Genomic DNA, 21069 nt, shown 5'->3' with positions numbered 1-21069 from the left:
GAAAAAACAGATTATAGATGATGAGAGGTGGTTAATAAATATGTTGTGGTGCTGATGTGTGGATGCTTTTGTTTTTATTCCTGCGTGATGTTGTATTAGCTTTTGAGTCTCAGTGCTTAGTCACGTTAAATGTCGGATTTATCGGCTGAAATATTTCTCCAATGTTGCAATTGCTTCGGTGAGAAGCTGAGCCGGCGTAAGGGGAGGGTGACATGGTTTAATGTGACAGATGGAGTTGTCATGGCAGGGTCACTTCTTCAAATGGGACGAATTAAAAATCGAATAACAACGAGAGGATAAGAAACATCAACGGAATATCAAATTTTAAACTTTGATATTTCCTCCTGATGTGAAAGCCTGCCAAAAACAAAGACCAGACACATTTGAATAGTGCTGCTGCCATGTAACATTACCATTTGCCAGCCAGTGCAAAAATTTGTGAGTCTAAAGTTGCTTGCAGGATATGGCCTTAGGTCAAGCTACTAGTTGTCTCAATAAAAGATCTGGAGAAGACTGATAGTGTCAGGGAATCAGGAGTTTTGGATTCTTTTAAAATCCGCTCTGTTATTTGTAGAAAACACTGCTGATATTCAGTAGCTGACCCAAGATGCCAACACATGAGGGCAACTTCAGCCTTAGAGCATGGAGCTGCATGCACACGTTTGTATCAAGTGGTCCTCTAGTGGTAGCAGTGGGCATGACATGGCATTAATGTGACGATGATGAAGGAGAGGTGGGAGAGGTAGATGTGGTTAAATTAAGTTCTATAGCTATAGATTTACTGGGATTTTGACTGCATTGGGCAATGTGGGATGGACCATTATTACGCCAGGTTCCATGAGTGCGTAAGTAATTTTCGACCAGCCAGAGTTTTTCATTCAGCCTTTGCTGTACCTTCCTACTATGCATATCTGAAACAAAGAATGAAAACATTATTTCAGATCTCTTCTCTTTGGGCCACTCCTCACATTCTGTACACACCACCAAATATTACCACACAAAAAGATAAGAACGGAGCAGCACACAAAACGCACTCTCACTCTCTGGACATTTCCACATACACACTTCTCACAGTCTATTTATAATTTATTGAGTCAGAATGTCACTCTCTCTACATGACTGCAGATGCAATTAGTCTCCGAGGAAAACAGTTTTATTATGTATGTGTTACACACACACACTCACACACATGCGCGCGCACATAAACATCTTCAAGTAATAGTTCAAGCTGTGAAGAAATGAGTGAAAATGAAATCTAATTTCATACTGAGACTGGTGTTTTCAGTAATACTGCTTCCGTCATTCCTCCCTCCTTCCTCCTTACAAAAACGCATTTTGTCTAACAGCTTACACTCTCGCCCCTGAACTTACGGTCAATCTGGTCGGCAAACACCTCTCCGTAGATCATCCAGTAAGGCATGAAGAAGATGTTCCTGGCTAGCATCCAGGATGGGTCTTCGTTAGGGTTGAGAATGGCCTGACGTGCCACCCCAAAACTCATTAGCACCACCAACATGATGATCACAAAATACATCATGTCGATCATCTGACAGAGGGAGAGAGGAAGAGGAGAAGGGAAGAGGTGAGTGGTTAAAGGAAAGAGAAAACGAGGACAGGATATTTTGAAAATAATGACACTGGATGGGGAAATAGGTAATGAGCGTGTCTGTCACTGCAGGAAAATCAGTTGGTCTGCATTTGCATTTTTTGATTAGTATTCTTCCCAGTGTAAGTTGGTCAACTGAAATTTAATTTAACTTGTTTTGGAACGAAGCCTGAAGTCAATATTTAAAATGCATTTAATTTAGAGCAATCTCTGAGCACTTTCAGGGCTGAAGGGGACACTCTCCCTTTGGGCTTATTTATCCTTCGAACACTTTTGTGCATTTTTTTGATGCACTCAGACTGTCGCTCATCTTGCATTCAGATACCCTGTTAAAGCAAACTTGGAGCTACAGCTGTCACCAAAGTTGTTATTACTAAAAAGAAAGAAAAGTGCAAGGCACACTAATAAGCAGAATAAAGCATCAAAACTAGTAAGAACACAGTTGATACTTTTGGCTGTAACTACAATGCAATTTTTACATTTCTTTATTAGCTTTATTAGCCTGCATAGATAAGTGCTTGGCACCAAAAGATGGTTAAACCTGAGCCCAAGTAAAAGCAATGGCGGTGTAATTAAAAAAAATGACTCAATTACTCAGATAATAAGATAAATCTAAAAAGATTTATATTAAATTAGGTGAAACACACTCATTTGTTTTTACTGTATGTGGACAGGAAGTGCTTGCATGTGTAGTCAGTCCCCTGAGCTTGTTCAGAGCCAGAAAAAAACCCTGTTTATGCCTGTGAACAACGTTGACTTCAAACCTGCTCATCACATATGCAAATTATTTGAGTAAATCACTGTCAATTTAAGTAACTCTAACTAACTGCTGATTTTCATATCAAAGAGTCTGCGTCCAGCGGTAAACAGGGACATGCCCAGGACAGTCGAGGATCAGAAAGATACAGAACTGGCTCTTTGATCCCCCTCCCCCCGTTGTTTTATCTCCATGTCTGTATCGGCTCTGATCTTGAACTCTCTACGATCAAACAATAAAGTTAAGAGGCACAGAAGCTTGTTTACCGCTTACAGATTAAACCTTTGCAATCATCAAACTCAGTAAGCTGTTACAGTCAGTATACTGTAGATGATGTTGGGCAAAGTCAGAGGGTAAACAGATAGGCATGAAGGCCAGATAATGGAAGGAAAATATGAAAAATACTGCAGATTATAATAGGGATGCCTAAACACACAGAGTTGACTTCCCCTTCCTCTTCTCACCATCTTGCCGATCATCATCACATAGGGACCCAGGTACTTGTTGACGCCGAAGATGTCGAGCAGCCGGATGTACCAATAGATGATGTTGACACAGTAAATCACCCGTCCATAACTCATGAGCGGTGGCTCCTGGAGACGCAGCACCATGCCGACAGAGAATATGAGGATGGCCATGAGGTCTGTGATGTTCCAGTACTCCTGAAGCCACACCTTCACCTTCTGTAACAACTTTCCCGGCTCAGACATCAGGATCTAAACAGCAATCAGAGGAAAATGAACAGAAATGTGGATGCTGTAATGCAGAGATGACAGAAAATGGCATTAATTAAATACAGACGCTAAAGGGTAAAATAAACAGTGACTCTAAAAAGTGACAAAAATAGCACAACAGAAAAATGCACTCTATCACAACCACCATAAGAGGGCAGCATGAGTTCACCTATCGGAGAATCTAACAGCTCAGAATGAGCTGACACAATGATGAATGCATTTCATATACTTACAGTAAAAACAAAGCCACAGAGGATGAACATAATATGGCCACATACCTTTATATTCTATTCACTTTACTCTTTTGCTTTCATGGTTTTCCCATTTCTGTGGCCTGCCTGCATCTCCACTACCAAACACTCTTTTACATCTATTTCTCTGATATATGTACATTTTACCTATTTGCTATGAGACTTAGATGATATGGACATCATGATTAGCCTTTGCCCTCCACCACTGAACTCACTAAATAAGCTGCCGGAGACACTTTGGGTCTTCAGTTGGCTGGCCGGTAGGGAAGACTTGCTTAGAGAGGTCACTACAGGTCTACATTTATAGTCTATTGTACCTCTCTCATCTTCTCTATGCCATTGGTGAAGATGTAAGCGATAACAATCCACTCTTGAGGAGAAGGCCACAAGTCCATCTTGACCAGGACAATGTAGTTGAACAGCATCAGGTAGCCCACATATGCCATCTGCATAGTGATGCAACAGCAGAGAAAAATCAGCATGGTTATGAGTTTGTGCGCTTCAGACACATTAGCAAACTTTACACGAATGAAGATCAATTATCTCTCTGCAAACAGATTCAGTGAAAGGGGGTTTGCCCAAATTAAACACATATTGAGTGAAGTCCTGACCCTCATTGCAACTCCCATTAATGCAGTTTTCAGGCTTTGATAAAAGATATTTGGGGTCAAGGTACCTCCATTATGTGTCTCCTGAATCTTTTAAAAAACATGTTGGCTTTCTGGTTTACACGCATATTTTTTCCATCTGCAAAACAAGCATTCTACCGGTGTTCATTCTACACATGCACATTTGCTTCACACAATAGCTAATTATTAAACCTGGACAGCACACATCAGGTCATAGGTATAAATCTAAATTGGGAACAAGACTAAAAACTCCATTTTGGCTCAGAGAACACATCTGCAATAGTTGAAAGGCACCACAGAGTATTTCTCTTTAACCTGAAGGGCAGAAAGGAGAAGTGGGGTAAGACGGTGGGGGGTGGAGAAGAGAAGGAGAGCGAATAGCCAGAGAGAGGAAAACAGGATGAAACAAAGAGCAGTGAAAATATTTTCTCTGCATAAATAAACAGCGAAATCCCTGCCGGTGCTAAAGAGATGTTTTCACTGGGCAAGCAAATTGAGGCAACCCAAGATAGGGTAAGGAAAAATAATAAATGAGCCAGAATCAAACAAAGCACACACGCTCATAGGCAGATACTGTACCACACAAGCTATACATAAACAGTTACAGATTCTACATGTAAGCTGCTCTATTAAAACAGATAATTGAAAAATCCAAAGCTTAATTTAATATTTATATATTGTAGTAGTTAACCTAGTGGCAATGGCCCAGAAACTTTAGTCAATATTCACACTGTCAATAAAAAGCCTTCTTGTGTGATTCAATTCCTTACCCACCCTCATCCTCCTATACTTTTCTCTCAATGCTGCTTCCATCAGCCTCCAGATCTACTTCATACTATACTTTCCCACACCGTCAAGCCAGGCAATGTCAGGTTGGAACGGGAGGTTAATGACAATGGAGGGAGCGTGAAAGTAGAGGCTTTTGATGCTGTTGCAGAAATACAGTAAGCAGTGACAGTAGCAACAGGAAGCAGAGCATGTAGGTGGTGCTGCTGAAACTGACACTGACCGTATGGAACCAGAACTTGACAATTGGTGCATTGTAGAACTCGTATATCTTGCGTCCCATGGGGATAAGGCGGTGGCGGTTCTGAACCTCCTCAACATCCTTCTTTCTGGATGTCTCTGTGGTTACTTTGCCCAGCATTGCCTGGGCGAATGCAAACCCCACATGGAGCGAGGGAGGAAGGAGTGAGAGGTGTGAGGATTTAAAGTATAGAGAGTGTGGGAAGAGGGAAATGTGATGGATGGGAAAGGTGGGGGAGGAGGAGTCGGTAGAGATGCAGAGGAAGGATGGATAGGAGGATGAGTATTTGGGATGGAGGAGGAAGAGTTGAATAACAGAGAAAAGGGAGAAGGGGGGAGAGGGTTAAATTATGGACTACAGCACTGTTTTAATATCATAATTAAAGAAGCAAGCACAAGCAATGCAATCATTCCAAAATGTGAAATGTGTGTTTGAGGTGGAGTTTGGGTGAAGGCTGGAAGGCTGGTAACAGAGTATTACGCAGACATGGACACTCATGGATTGTGTCTCAGACAACAATTAGGAGGCAAAAAAGAGACAAGGTACTGACAGGAAGAAGACAGAAAAAAGGAAAGATAAGACATAGATATCTCACTTCAATCTGTGACACATTTCCTTATCCATGAGAGAGGGTTCGGAGCCCACTTTTTTATGGGTCATGGTCTTAATGTCAAAGCAACACCAGACCTCTGAGAGGAATTGTATTCTAAGTCAACAAGCGTAACAGACCTGGGCAACGTTTAAAGTTTTAAAGCTGGTCTAAATGGTTCAAATATGCAATGAGGAGTCGGTGTACATCCCAGGGCGTTGAATAGGTAGACTCGTCATAAAAACCACCTCTATGAAATTAGAAGAAAAGGAGCACTTTTAGTAAGAACTAGAGGATTTCTATTTTGTTTTATGCCCCAAATATGTGAAACATATAGAGCTAAAGTTTTCTCCAAGGCACACACAGACAGGGCCTTCAGGATGAACAAATTCAGACGCCAGTGTGTAAATCACACCATGCCTTAACTGCACTAAACATGCATTTTAGCTATCAGACAGGCTTTTACATCCATTACAGTGTGTTCTATGCCAAGCATCTGATCATCATATCACGAAAATACAATCTCCCTCTGTGGTGTAGCAGTCCGTGTATATATGTATGAATCTTTGTGTGATTCATAAGTAAGTGACGCTGCATTTGTGCAGTCAGAAGCCAGGGCAACAGGAAGGGGCTCTTTACAAGTACATTCTCTAGCAGCGGGGAATCTTTGTTTAACGCCAGAGTGCCTCAAGGACTGCAAGTGTAAAAAAAAGACCCGTTTCGTGAATGTTTGCACTGGCTTGCTGGCTTGCTCAATGCAAGATGGAAAATATGCACAGTGGTGCTGGAAGGCATTCAACTTCAGTTCAGCCGCTTCACGCGACAGTCACGGATTCAGTTTGTGCATTGAAATTGATTTTCAAATTCCAGTCTTCATTCGAACACACAAGCTGGATCCTGGCATCGTCGCTAGAACTGACCTGGACTGAAATGGAGCGAGTTCTAATTCTTCGGTACTTTTTGTGTCTATGCAGATGGACCAACTCTTCTGCTGTGAGCTGGGAGAAGGTGCTCAGACTTTGCATGATTTAAGCTCTGCAGCAGCAGGCGGACATGGTTATATAATGCAAAAGCCTGGGCCTCCCATGCTCAGCAGCTGCCATGCTGAGTGGTATGCTGCAGCAAGCCATCACTGATGGTAGAGAGTGAGGGGAAGCAATTGGCTAGCATACAGTACTGTACCTCAATCAGACCTGAGCTTGAAGAAAAAGGGAAAAAGAGAGAAAGAACCAGAGAGGGAGAGAAAGAGCGAGGGGGAAAGAGGGAGGGAGAGATTTGCAGGAAAAAAGACAGAAAGCAAAAGTAATAAAGAAGCAAAGAGAGAGCTGGGCTGAGAATGAGAGAGAAGGGAAGGGGATGGGTGAGAGAGAAACAGAGGAGAAGATAGACGGAAAGAGAAAGATACACGAGGGAACCCACAAGCGGCGACAGACTGAGACGCTACAACTCCACAATCATGTCTTTGCTGAGACGATGAGAAACAGAAAGGCCAATTTGGCAGGAAGTGTCCAGTTGGCCAGAATAGGGAAACAAATATGTGTGCGTGGAGAACTGTGTGCATATATCCGTGTCTGAGTGTGTGTAGCGTCATCTCATTGTGGACAGCACCGACATTGTTTAAAAACTTGCCCACAAGAGATATTTACAAAAGGAAACAGTGTCAGGGTTGGGTGCAGTTTTAAGATCGAACAAAGCGTGTGTGTTTGTGTGTGCATAGTCTGAATATGTGTATCGATTCTGACTATGCAGGGCTGAGGTGGGTTCTCTCACCACGGAGTTGTACTGCGTCTCACAGTAAGATCTTACTGTGAACTCCATGTCTTCCTCCTCCTTCTCCTTCACTGGTTTTTCAGGCTCCTCCTCCTCCTTTTCCTGCAGGTAGGCCTCCTGATCCTGGGGCATGTAGGACATCTCGTCCTTGTTCTTGAATTCCAGACTCAGGATCGATGGTGGGAGCAGCAGCCCTAATATTACCTGTGTGATCAAATGAGGGAGACAGGAAGTGGATGTGGAAGGAAGAGCTGGAAGTGACAAATCACAGAGTGTTATGCTATAGCACTAATTTCATGAGAGGCGCCATGGAAATTAGGACACAAAGACTCTGGAGCAAAAAAACCTTCAAAATCGCTCTATTTTACACATGTGAACCTCACATAATAAAGCATTTGCTCTCACGAACACCTCCCAATCCTGTCCTGACCTGCTTTTAGCTGAATGACAAAGCTGTGGTATTTACAACAGCTAGTCTAACGGTGGAGGTCAATTATAAAGGCATTAGACAAGGACATGCAGCAAGAATCCTGTGCTGCCAAGATGGATGACGGGGACACACGCATCTCGGGCGGCTATTAAAAAAAAATGGCAGCTGTGCTGTAAACACTTCAGCAGCTAATAGGCAAGCAAGAGCAAGTCAAACGTGATCACAGTGGGAAGTAAAGAATAAGAGAAAAAGATGAAAATCAGGGTAATGAGTTATCTTTTTGTTAAGAGTGAATTTTTATTTTTTGTTTGTTTCGTCATAAATATGTTAAGGGCTAAGATTAAAAACGGATTCAATAATTTACCAAAATAGCTGTCAGTAAAGTTAGATGGTTAGATGAGTAGCATGGATTAAATATAGAATATGAAAAGGATCACAGTAAAGCAGGTAGTATCCCCGATTTTATGAGGGTGTTTAAGGCAACCGCACCATTACTTACTGATGTATAAGGTAAGTAAGTAAAGTCTGTTTCTATAGCATGTTTAAAACCAAAGTGCTTCACAGTAAAAAAGAAAAAGAAAGCAGTGTACAGCTTACAGTCCACTGAAATCTTTCCAGTTTCCAGTTGTGATATAAATACATTCAAAAGCTGTGCACACGGATGATTATGACAACATTTTTAACAATGATACTCTCCGTATTTCACAAACTCCTTGATGCATCTCGGTTTGTTTGTTTTTTCCACTTTTTCTTCTTTCTGTCTTACTGCTCCAGTGAGTTTGCCTTAGTAGGGCTCTCTCTATCTCTCTTTTGCGCTCTCTCTCTCTCGCTCTCCTGCAAAGGCCAAATCACACTTAAAGCACTTGCAGTATCCTCTCGCTCTGAGATGCTAGAAAGCCGGACCCATCACTCCCCTCGCTCGGTGTATGAATGAGTGTGATCTCAGCCTCAGCAAATCCCAGTGCAACTCTTCAGCATAAATAAGTCTAACCTCTGAACTGAGCAGCTCCCTGCCTATCACTCTACCACCAGATGTCTTGGAGACCCACATGAGCAAATATTTCTCTAATCTTAACCACCAGTCTTAACTAAAAGCTTTTCCTTGACTTAAAAGGGGTGTTCACCGCACGAGCGTCAATGTAAAATACATTGCACTCTGTTTCAAGGGGTTTTTTTGTGACTAAATTAAGGTCAGTTCTCCCGTCCCCTCTGACCTAAAAAGATGGCTTTGAAGGCTTATACTAATTAAGTTGTGGCAGAAGTTCAGCCAGCAGTCCGGCACTGATCACACTGACAGTGTCGAGCTTATTATTGTCCAATAAACCTCTTTTCTCTGGATGGCCATTCCTCCCACCATCACAAGCAACCTTGACTGGGTTGATCTTTAAGTACAGTACATCATTTCACCTACATAAACTCACCTTAAGATGTTAATCTGCTATGAAATAGTGTCGCTGGTCACCCTGGAAGACCAAAGTGACTGAGAACACGAACATTTGATATTACATAATTTTCTGGTATTAACCAATCCAGGTGTAGGTTCAGATTTGTCCATCTGATAAGTAATAGTAATAGTAAGTCTTTGCTAAACTGAGAGGCAGGTGTGGATAGCGTACGCTTTTTACCGCCAGTGGTGACCTGCCTACTCCTCACAGTCCAGCATGCACTCTAAATCCTGAACAATGACTCATCATAGCCCCTTCAGGTGTTCCTCATTTGACCTTTTTAATTCCCCGTGAACAGAACTTTCTGGATTAGGTTAATTTTTCACTCGTATGGTTCAGGCCAATTGTATGTAGTGAGGATAAACATGCACACAGCGTGCACGAGATGAAACAAGGACATAACTACATTATTGTATATTATGTCCTCATTATAGACTTCCTCCACTTCCACTTGCACACATCTTCTGCAGCCTATAACTCATAAGAGATAGTCAAGAGTTTAAAAAATCTCTGAAGCATGACCAAGCTACGTACAGATTATCCATCTTATAGCTGAAAAATATGCATGCCAGCACTCTGACAGACAAGCTACATCATGGAAATACTGCTTTTAAATTACTTGAAAGTTACGGTATATTTATATTTTATGTGCTATGCTGACTACAGGTAGGTTTTACTTCTTATGCAGGTGTATCACCTACAGAGTAACTGATAGGTATCTCGTTACTTTACAGGCAGTCTGAGGGGATACAACCATGAATCTTTTAAACTAGAGAAGGACATTGCTTTTAAATGCACAGACTCTTCTACCCAACCATCTACCCGACGCGTACTACCTTCAGCCCTGAGTTCTTGCGCATGCGCAGGCGCCCCATCCACATGTCGGTCAGCAGCATCTGACTGCAGGTGTGAGCGATGAAATCTCTATGTTTGGCTGCTACAGCCAGCTGCAGGCAGGTGGCATTGCTCCAGTTCTTCAGCTCGTATGTCAGCAGCTTCATGGCCATCTGCTCATCCTGTTTATAGGACTGGTCTAGGAGCTCCACAGCCAGCTGGCCAAACTCTCTGGGAAAATATATAAAGTATGTATACAAGCACACTGAGTCATGAATCAAGACAGCAATATACTTTGCCTAAAAGTGAAAATGTTATTCAACTGGTCATAACACTGCTGGCCACCTGGCCCCAAGTCTGAGGGTATTATTATGGCATAAAACACATGTACAAACATAAAAACTGTGCGGTGTGAATTGGTTACAAGGTGAATGTTTAGATGACTTACAAGGATAATATTAAATGCAACATATCTTTGATAAATGAAAGAAATATGATGTGGCCAACACAAATACATGCAGAAACACAACAGTTTTCTCAGATGTTCAAAGCAACATCTGTACCAGTACCATCGCTTATATCAAATTTTTAATTGGGTTCCAAAATCCTACACAATACTTTTCTCATACTTTCATTTCAGGACATTAATTTTTTACAGCATCACATTCAATTATGAACAAATTTTTTTTAATTTTTATATATATATATATATATATATATAAATATATATATATATATATATATATATATATATATATATCTATATATCTATATATCTATATATCTATATATCTATATATATCTATATATCTATATATATCTATATATATATCTATATATCTATATCTATCTATATCTATATATATATATATCTATATATATAGATATATATATATATCTATAGATATATATATATATATCTATAGATATATATATCTATATATATATATATATATATATATATATATATATATATATATATATATAGCAGCATTAGTGGCTTCACATACAATGGATGGATAAAAAATGTTTGGTTCATAATTGAATATTATCCTGAATATGACGCAGAATATGATACAAACTCACTCAGGAATCCAAATATTGTTTGGACAATTAACTCCAAATATGTCAATTACAAGGTTATCTTTTCAAATGTGTGTGTTCATCTCAGGCATTACCTCAATGTCACATGCCCATCCTTAACTAATGGTGATGCATGTTATTAGATCTTTTTATGTGCGTCACTTACATCCCATGAGAGCTAGTCTGAAACAGGTCAGTTTGTATGAGGGAAGGCATGTGTGTATGTACATCCACCTACATATACTGATGTATGAGGTAGACGCTCCTGTCTAGACTCTTAGCTCAGCGTTAACATTAATCATTTACAGCATGTTTCCATGTTTTCCAGCTCTTCTAAGTACTACAATATACATTATTTATATATAAAACTATACTTGAATATCCTGTTTAAACCGAATAAGCTGGCAGAGGGAGGGAAAGATAAAGAGTGAGCCAGACGGAGAGAGATTGGGATAACATGAAAATATATCATGTCACCCACCGAGAGTTGTGGTTTAGTTCCTGGGAAATGTCATCCACCATGTCGTTCTCAGATGCTTCGTGTGCCATGGCCTTACAAAGCTTACATGCCACCAAGGCTTTGGCCATGGCCTCTTCACCATGCTGCCAAAAGAACAGCGCCATCTTCTGACGTTTCATGAGCACAGCCCACACCATCAGCTCGTGGAAGGGGAAAGGGAAGTGGTTGATTTCTGGGTCGTCCAAATCGATGTCTACCTCTTCCTCTCGTTTACGTGTCGTCTTCTGACGACCTCTTCGGATTGGCATGTCATCCTAGTGGGGAAACAGAAGCATCTGTATAAAAGTATGTCTTAGGAATTTTTCAGATCTTTTCTGTATAGAAGGAAAACATTATGCATATATGTGGTTTGGATTGTAAATACTGATCACAAGTGTCAGCCAAGAAATTTGAAAGTTTTACATGATGTAAACCTCTGAAGAACACTTTGGTTCGACTGCATCTAGACGCCTAAACTGATCTTCTATAAATGCTTGGGAAGTTATATTTTGAAGAGACAAGCTAGAGCACAATGTGCCAAATACTAAACAATCTAGATAACGCAGAGCGGGTATGGGCTCATGTACATCTCCGCATGATTTTAAACATAATTTAACTTCTTTATAATATAGTTTCAGTTCAATTAATAGTAAAAAACCTTACAAGAGGTAAATTTATTGGCTTTTCACCAAGTTGGCTCTCTGTCTCTGGAGACATAGCTGCTGCCAGTCAGTCATTAAATGACATAATTTCACATTTAGACTGTTGAAAACAGCTAAATCCATTTGAAAAATAACTTTCAGTGCAAGAGATCAGCTGGACATAAAAGATTGCAGAGCAGTAAAATATTCAGCAATTACAGATAGTGACAAATATCTGGTATAAGCTAGCAAATTTCAGTGATATTCAGAAATGAAATTATCGCAATGCTTGAAATGATTGCAAGTATTACAAAAGAAACCCTTCAGGGTTCACAGCTGTCACCCTTTAACAGCAGTATTTCTGACATACATACTGGCTAGATGATAAATAGGCTTTGTGAAGATAGAAAGGTAATGGCGTGGCAAAAACAACAGAGAACACACACCGACACATGGGGGATAAATTCACAACATACAGAAAAACAAAGGAATGTTTGTTCCATGCGTATAAATACCTCCGAGGAACAGTGCTTTGTGAAGCTTTAAGAAATTACACCACACACCACATGAATCTGATCAGGTCATCCATAGCTTATTCAGCTGAATACAGCAGGACTGCTTTGAAATGCACTGCAAGATATATATGCATTTAAACTGTCTGGAGCATGAGTCTCCAGCTTTTTAAAAAGTCCATAAATCTGAGAAAAAGCTGTAAACCAAAATGACTTTGTTTTGTTTTATTGGCTGTTTGTGTGAAAAGCACTCAGCTGACTCAGAAATGTATAAAACTAACCAGCAAAATAGATTAAATATACATCTAGAGCTTCCCTTCATCTACTGAGAGGCACACGGCACACATGAGCACACTTATTTAGATGAGTAAACTGTAGATCAGTTAAGTGAAGAGGCTTGAGAGATAAGGGTTAGGAACAGTGAAGGAATGACTAAATAACAACCATGATTGGATCAAGACTCACCTCCATCCCCAGCAGTTTCAGAGCCTTGGGCTAGAAATGAAAAAGAAACATTAACACACAGCGAGACCTTGTTGAATGTATTTTATAGCACACTTTACTTTTTATGCACAAGACTTACAGGCCAAGATCCTTTAAACAGAGTAAATCACTGACTTTTATTTGCATGCTTCAAAATGGAACTGATACTTAGGGATGGCACTTTGTGCTCATTTGAGTGACTGTATATATGGCAATAATATCTAATCCTTTTCTGCTTGCATGTATTAAATGAATTTATATTTGTAGATCTGGTACAGTACTGTGTATCTGCATTAAAGCAGGGCATGTATGAATTATGTATTCATGAGCCATCATCTGAGTTGGTAAAAATAACCCAAATCTCTTGTGGGGATTCTGATATCTACATCTATTTCAAGACTTTGTTCTTCCTTAACATGTGTTTATGTGTGCATGCACATAACTATGTGGCTGTGCATTCACTTGGTCTAGAAAATCCCAGTTAAAGTGGAGGTGACTCTGTCTTTCTTTGTCTCTCATTTTGCCTCCTTGCTCTGTCTCTCCTGTTTCTTACCTCAAACGTTATCTGTGCCTTTCCAGCTGCTTTGTGGCTACCATGCAGTCTTGTACAGTAAGATAAACAGATGCACAAAGGTTCACATACACACTTGCACACAACGCTCACAATCACACGACTGAATGTGCAAATACCAAAGTGCATCATTAAGTATTGTGTTTTATACAGTTATGCATGTTTACATTTTCCTCACAAGTGTGCAGGTTTTCGAGGCAGAATGAGAAAACAGAATGTGAAATGTATATAATGTGCAACATGTGCAGCAGTATAAAACACAACCATCAAACAAAGCACGATTTCAGAGATCACTTTGTCACTTTGGTTGTGTGTACTAATCACCAAGAAAACTTGCTGGTGGGGTTGTAATGAACTGTGTGCAGTTTGATGATGATGACGGCGCATAATGAAGAGCAACTGCTACACAAAGATGATTTGTTGCATTAGGCTTATGATAGGGCATGCAATGTTCCTACTTTACTTGATGTGTAAATGAATAACAGGGGAAGCAATGCTCATATATTTAACCTGTGCTGATCAACAGCACCCTGACACACAAATAAAAGCTAAATTTGTGTAAGTATGTGCATATTAACTAAATTCTTCTCAGTTGAAACCCAAAATTAATCCCTTAAACATATTGGTGCCTTTTTCTGATTTCAGACAATTACACTTACATAAGTAATTATGCACTTAGATATATTTAGATAGCACCAAATCACAGGCTTGGTGACACTGGGAAGGAAAAACTCCCTTTTAACAGAAAGAAGTCTCCATTTTTGTTTATTTTTTTCATGTTGTAACTCTGGTTTTTGTGATAAATTCAAAAAGTGCAGCATAAATGTTGGACTCAGTCATTTTTATTCCTACCTATTTTTCTGCTGTACTTTCAGACTAATATTTTTCTGGAATTGGTATTGATAAAAAACAAAATTACTAAAAACCGCTCCCATCTTTTTGTCCAAAAAAAGTCACGTGTCTCACTGACCTCCCACTGCAGATCTCCTTTTCTGCCATTTGTCAGGTAAAAATCATCAAAACTTGCATCTAAAAGTTAATTAATTACCATCCGCAAAGCGCAGCTGACCTTTAGACTCTCTGATAAATATGTTAGTATAAGAAATATATTATTATCCACTTATCCTTATGAGGACACGTTTGATAATGAGGCTCATTTAGCTGGTGCTGCTCCTTGGATTAATGACAGTAGATCTGAAATTGATTAAACACTAAGAGGATAATTTAGGTGAGACTCATTCACTCACCCTCTTGGGTCCGAAGAGGTTATGGTATAGAGTTCGGAACCTCTTCCTGGTGTAGTTACACCGATATGCCCCGCCCATGAGGTATTCAATGACCAGTCCAATGTCAATGAGGCTGATCCGGTAGTCCGGGGGCAGGTTTCCCTAAAAACCAAACAGGGTTAACAGGCAACGACCCACACCGACTGATTAACACAGGAAGGGAAACAAGAGTACAAAACAAAATCACACAGCCATATACACTCACTGCACAAAATCCATATCAAACTGTTTTTGGCTATGAAAGAAAAACTTGATTATCTGATTCACCTTGAAGTAGATCCAACTGAACCCTGGATACTCTTGCTTGGAAAGAACACATAATGTCAGTGAATAAACGGCATGATAAGCAAGAGCAGGAGAAATGAGATACACAGAAACTCTCGGGCAAGATCTCTCTTCCAGTCTCTTTAATAAATTGTTGTCTCAACCAGACTGTTGTTCTGTTTGGCTTTTGATATTTACACGGGTCTTGTTTTCCATGTAGAAACGTGAAACAGTTTTATCAATACTGTAAGCAAAAAAATGAAAAAATGAAGTTGTTTTTAAAAAAAAGGATCACAGTTTCAGGGATCCCATTACTCTTTCTACAATGTGACACGATAAAGCCCCAAAGTGCAAGTCTTTTATATTCAATAGAGGAGCTGAAAATGAGGAGAGAATTAAATCTCAGGTGCAGCGTGAATTAGAGAGTGTAATTTCTGAGGACAATTACAAAGCATGTAAAAAAAAAAAAGTGAATGATTTGTCATAATTTGCATTTAGGCATGTAATGAGATCTTCACAGTGAGGTTCAATGCAGTCTCGAGGAGAAGAAAGGAGAAGGAAAGTATAAATGACTCATTAGCCTGGAAGAGAGTGGAAAGATAGACGGACAGCTATTAACATGGAAGGTGAGACTCACTATTGAAACAGAAGCACCTTCACATGTGGACTATAACCATGTCGACACTCGCTATTCCTCCTCATGCCCTCAACATCAACCCTGCAGCAATTACCCTGGCAGCCACTGCTCCTTTGAGACACCAGTTACCTGTCGTGACTGTTCTTCAATCAGATGTGGTATCCTAGAAATCCACTGTGTGCTACCCATCACTGTTTCATGGATGAAAATAAGTATATCCACTAGAAACTGTTGACTTTTTTAGCACTTGTAAATAAGAAAGCATTTGATTCTAAAATGTGGTTTCTTTATCTTTTCTAACATTTAATTGCTAACAATTACTTGATATTCTTCTGTGGTAAAAGTAAGTACAAAAAACCCAACACAAAAGACTTAAATAGGATTAACCTCTGTGTGCTCAAGGGAATTTGTAAATTTAAAGGCACAAATCTTTCCATTTTCTTGCAGTCACCGTTTCAAATTTCACCCACAATTTGTTTTTGATGCAATTCAAATCTGAGCCCAGAGAACATTACTCCAAAAATCTTTAACCTATACAAACCTGTGAAAAACTAAATGCATCCCATGATTCTGAACCTTGTAGAACCGCTTAAGTTCAAGTAATAGTTTTCTAAATGAGTTCATCAGTCTTTTACATTGCTGTGGAAGAATTCAGCCCCATTCTTCTTCTGTCACAGTTCATGTGACAAAATATTTGGAGGCGGCTAACTGAGACTGCTCACTGCCTAAATTTACTGAGGCTGCCCAGTTGAACGATTTCATTCAAACTATTTAGAGACCTTTTTATGTCCCTTGTTAGACTTGTAGGTATTTACAGGACTCTGGACTGGACTCTGCTAGTGCATCTCAAAAAATGAGAGTATTGTGAAAAACTTTTTTTTCATTGTAATTTAATTCAAACAGGTAAACTTGCATGTAAATGTAAAGTAAATTATTTCAAGTCAGATGCTAAGTGCTGCTGGAAAATGAAAAGTAATAAGCATTTCCATGAAGATGGAAATCTCCTGGTAGATGGCTGTGTTGACTTTGGACTTGATAAAACACAATCCACCGACAACAACCAACAACCGCAGATGATCCCAAATCATCACAGACTGCAGAAACTTCACACTGGACTTCAGACAGCTTGGATTCTGTGCCTCTCTTCAGACTCCTTGACCTTGATCTCTAAATCTAATACAAAATTTACTTTCATCTAAAAAAAAAAAAGAACTTTGCACTTCTGAGCAACCGTCCAGTTCTGTTTTTCTCCTTGGGCCAGGTAAGAGACTTCTAATTTTGTCTCTTGTTCAGGAGTGGGTTGATATTAGAAATGTAACAGTTGAAAACCTTTTCCTAAAAACATCTGCGCGTGGTGCTCTTGATGCACTGATACCAGCCTCTGTCCAGTCCTTGTGAAGCTTTCCCAAGTTGTTGAACTGACTTTTCTCGACAGTCTTCTCATTTCTGTTTTTGTTAACTTTCCCTTTCCAGGCAACTCTTCATTAATGTACTTTGCTACAGCACTCTGCAAACAGGCAGCCTTTTCTGAGGCTTACCCTCCTTGTGGAAAGTTATCTGGACAACTGCCAAGTCAGCAGGCGTTTTCTGTATTTATACTGTTTGAATAGTGATTTGCTCAAATTTGAAATTAAATATTTTAATTTGTATTTTCACGAGCTATGAGCCATAATAGGAAAATAAAAACAAACTTTTTCACACTATGATAAGTTTTTGAGATGCACTAGCATGTTGTTTGTTTGACTTTATCACCTTTACCTGAAGACAAATTTTCAAAGAGGATCAATGATGTTGGAAAAGTCATGGCATGTACTTTAAAAAAAAAAAAAAAAACTTCAATAATAATTGTTCTCCACTCTCTTACACTAATAAATGAATGTGCAGTATATACACATGTACCAGCAAGTAGCTGTTGATCCCTCCTGTAATTGGTGTTAAAGGTCAAGCTAATAGCTTCTATGAATGCACTCTGAGCTCTTACAGAACAGTTCTTAATATTCTTGTGTAGTTAGCTTTGAGTCCTAGCGGACTTACTAATGATTAACTGAAACTTTTAAAACTTGCCTCTAACATTTACGGCTCTAGTTTAAACCAGGTGCTTTGACAAAGGTACCTTTTGCCCAAACTATGTGAACCTCTCTGATGATAATTGTAAAGACATTGGTGAAATATATACTGTGCTGTGTACTGGAGCCACATTTCTTACCCTTCTTAGCTATCTCCTGAGCTCTCAGTTTGTAAATAGCAAAGCAAACTGAGGGTAAAAAGCACACTGCTACTACATTAGGATGCCTTCCCAACCCCTGTTTGAAAAGCAACACTAAAGCCACAACCTGTACATAAAGCTACAATGTTCATTTACTCTGCTATTCATTTGATTATTTACTAGGTGTAGTACAGAAACCCATTTCTATGACGATCGCTTTTCTTGATCTGCAGACTGAACTTGAATACAGCCTGCATTCACCCATAGCGCTGATATTAGCAAAATACCTGCAATTTAAATCTAATTAATAGCCATTAAATGCCAGCGGTAAAGCCTAACAGTCTTCAAAGACCAATGAAAAAGAAAGGAAGCAGCTATGACATGAAGATCTAAATTTAAATCTAATTAGCACCATACCATGATAGAACAGTGACACACAAACACTCAGCAACACTATTGCAATTACACACAGCTCTGCAGAAAGGAGATGGTAACGTTATGCCATGCACTACAGTGTATGTTTTGCACATTGGTGAAATGGTGCAGTGAGATGGCAGTTACTGTACGCTGCGTGTTCCTGCTTTCTACACCAGCATGAGATCGAAGTTTGTGCAAAGATAGGGGAAGAAGTAAAGGAGGGGAGATTACAGACACTTTCAGAGGCGCATGTGGCGTCACTGCAATTAGTAACACTACAATTAATGAGCATGTCTCCATGCTAATGGTAATGGTTGTTGACCTCTCTATCATCTCTCAAAACTATAATATGTGCTGAATGTAAAATATATGCTGTCACCTTTTATCATGAGCAATTTTAAGGCACCATAGAAGTTTGTTTTTTGTTTTTGTTTTTTTTTTTTGGGGGGGGGGGGGGGGGGGGTTAAGCTTTTTTTTGCTATCTAATATATAGTAAACATTTAAAAACAAACAAAAAAGATTTTACATTGGTTTCAGAGGAAAAGAAAGAAAAAACCTTGTGTAGGCTATGACATGCCAGAGCTTTTTCTGTCATTTTACACATTTTTTCCTTACAATTTAAGCCCGAAGTCATGCAGTGACATTTTTTAATGTACTGAAGCACATTTCTGTATCATGTACAAAAACTGAGACGTGCTGCTGAAATTACACTTCTTTTTCCTATATTAAAATATCTCACAGATTAAATGTGCAGTTACACTTCTTCACATGTGGCCCACAATGTAAAATGAGTTTGACACCCCTTATTTAAATGTTATAAATGTTTTTCTATCACCCCCCGTAAGCTCTCTGAATCACCTTGTGTCTCAACTATCACTATTCAAGAAATCACGTTACAGGCCATTTAAAATACAAGTTAAAACTAAAACAAACTGTGGGACTACTAAGCTCTTCAGCCTTGCAGCATTTCCATTGTGGTCTCACTTTGCTCAGTATTGCTCCGAGTTCTGCGGATAAAACAATATTTAATACATGTAGTGTTTGTTTACCGTGGTGGTGTGTGCCTTTGATAAAGAAAGGAGTAAACTGAGGAATCATGAGAGGGATGAGAGTCGTGCACAGCACTACATAGCCACTGCAGCCCGCAACTCCAGCTGAAAAAGAAAAGCCGGCCGGCATCTATTTGCAGTTTACAGCAACTAGTGCAAAATGTAGATATATACGGAGTGATGCAAACAGCATAACAACACACACCACAAAAAAAGCAACTGCAACTCTATGGAGTCAAACTTGTCTTCTTTAATATACCACATTCCCATACTGAACAGCAACAGAGCTACTGGGACGGCAGTGATGGTCATACCTTTTTGACATCTCTGACGAGGTGGTACAGCGTGTTTGATGGTCCATGGCGCTGTTGAAAGAAAGAAAAAAGTAACAGAATGAGGTTTTTTTTTTTTTTTTAAAGCGTGTTTTCAACACTTTATGCTTGTCATTACCGTGTTATAGAGCTCCTCCAGCCTGGAAAGAGTGAGGAAACGGTGCATGCTGACTCCATTTTCAATCAGTAGCTTGACAAAGTCAACTCTGTCCAGAACTAAGGCATCCAGCATCGCCTGCTCCAGGGAACCAACCTAGGACATACACAGTATACAGTGATATCACATCCTATACACAAGAACTGCATCAAGTATTTCTTCTCATGTAAACAACTTTGAGCATCATGAGCTATTATTGTTATAATTATTAGAGCAGTATTAGCATTAAGTTCAAATTCAACTACTGTGAAACTCAGAGTTGAGACGTCAGTGCGAATAAATCAGGTTCAAACATCCTGTGAATATAAATAATAACACAGTATGTATACATCACATATATTCTGGCTTATACTGTATCTGCTTCTTACAGGCCACTGCTGTCCGTAGATGAAGATCTGACTCCGTGCGATGTCCACTCTGTTCCACGCCAAAGCCAAACTCAGCTGATCTGGGGCTGAAGCATTAGCACCTGGTATGGATTGTTACACATACAAGTTTTTCTTTAGGAGAAACACAGCTATAAAATATAAGTATATATTCTAGTATGTCCTCACTGCCACATCTATATCTTTGATCAATATATCAACATTAATATGTCAGAGTCAACCAAAAGAAATAATTTTTTATGATTATTCTAAATGGACATTGTGTTGATTTATTACTCTGCAGAATTTGTATATTTGTAAAGTGCTGCAGTGGGACTGCCAAGGTTAACGCTCACGAATTATTTTGCTGAAGTGCTTGGCTAAACTGCAAAATGTTATTGTGACAAGACAAAGGTTTGGTCTACTTGAAGCTCTTTTGAAAAGTGTTGTGCCTTTGCTGCGCTTGTCGTCTGTAAAACAGAAGAACCCGTCTTT

At 39.4% G+C, this 21069-nt stretch overlaps 1 protein-coding gene across 3 annotated transcripts; it reads right to left on the bottom strand.

The window, feature by feature from the left end:
- Nucleotides 1–36: 36 nt before the first annotated feature.
- LOC146696581 (transient receptor potential cation channel subfamily M member 3-like) lies at nt 37–20674 on the bottom strand. 3 transcript variants are annotated; one of them, XM_085474736.1, is made up of 13 exons: nt 20578–20674; nt 20171–20305; nt 20035–20085; nt 15109–15249; nt 13273–13302; nt 11637–11929; nt 10075–10303; nt 7364–7567; nt 4987–5127; nt 3666–3794; nt 2828–3079; nt 1372–1546; nt 37–911 (listed from the first exon to the last, which is right to left on the bottom strand). In XM_085474736.1, exons 2-13 carry the CDS (start codon nt 20282–20284, stop codon nt 709–711), a joined length of 1962 nt encoding a protein of 653 aa, XP_085330862.1. In that variant the 5' UTR covers nt 20285–20305; nt 20578–20674; the 3' UTR covers nt 37–708. The 3 variants fall into 3 exon arrangements, with proteins under 3 accessions (XP_085330862.1, XP_085330863.1, XP_085330864.1); XM_085474737.1 differs by lacking the exons at nt 20035–20085; nt 20171–20305; nt 20578–20674 and adding an exon at nt 15415–15551; XM_085474738.1 differs by lacking the exons at nt 20035–20085; nt 20171–20305; nt 20578–20674 and adding an exon at nt 15415–15551 and having other exon boundaries at nt 7400–7567.
- Between the last annotated feature and the right edge of the window lie 395 nt (nt 20675–21069).

This window comes from Copadichromis virginalis, linkage group LG12 (genome assembly GCF_057382275.1).
Source record: "Copadichromis virginalis isolate Kocher_CV1m ecotype Utaka linkage group LG12, C_Virginalis_male_GT1.1, whole genome shotgun sequence".
In the NCBI taxonomy this organism is placed as follows: Eukaryota; Metazoa; Chordata; class Actinopteri; order Cichliformes; family Cichlidae; genus Copadichromis; species Copadichromis virginalis.
The sequence above is the reverse complement of the archived record's forward strand: the minus strand, read 5'-3'. Positions and strand labels throughout refer to the sequence as shown.

What these genes read in the sequence shown, in the direction of transcription:
- LOC146696581 (XM_085474736.1), bottom strand. Translation starts at nt 20,284, where the DNA reads ATGCTGGATGCCTTAGTTCTGGACAGAGTTGACTTTGTCAAGCTACTG. An exon ending in ACCTCTTCGGACCCAAGAGG is followed by an intron (nt 13,303 to 15,108) that starts GTGAGTGAATGA and finishes TTTCATTTCTAG; the next exon opens with CCCAAGGCTCTGAAACTGCT. An exon ending in GAACTAAACCACAACTCTCG is followed by an intron (nt 10,304 to 11,636) that starts GTGGGTGACATG and finishes ATATTTTCCCAG; the next exon opens with AGAGTTTGGCCAGCTGGCTG.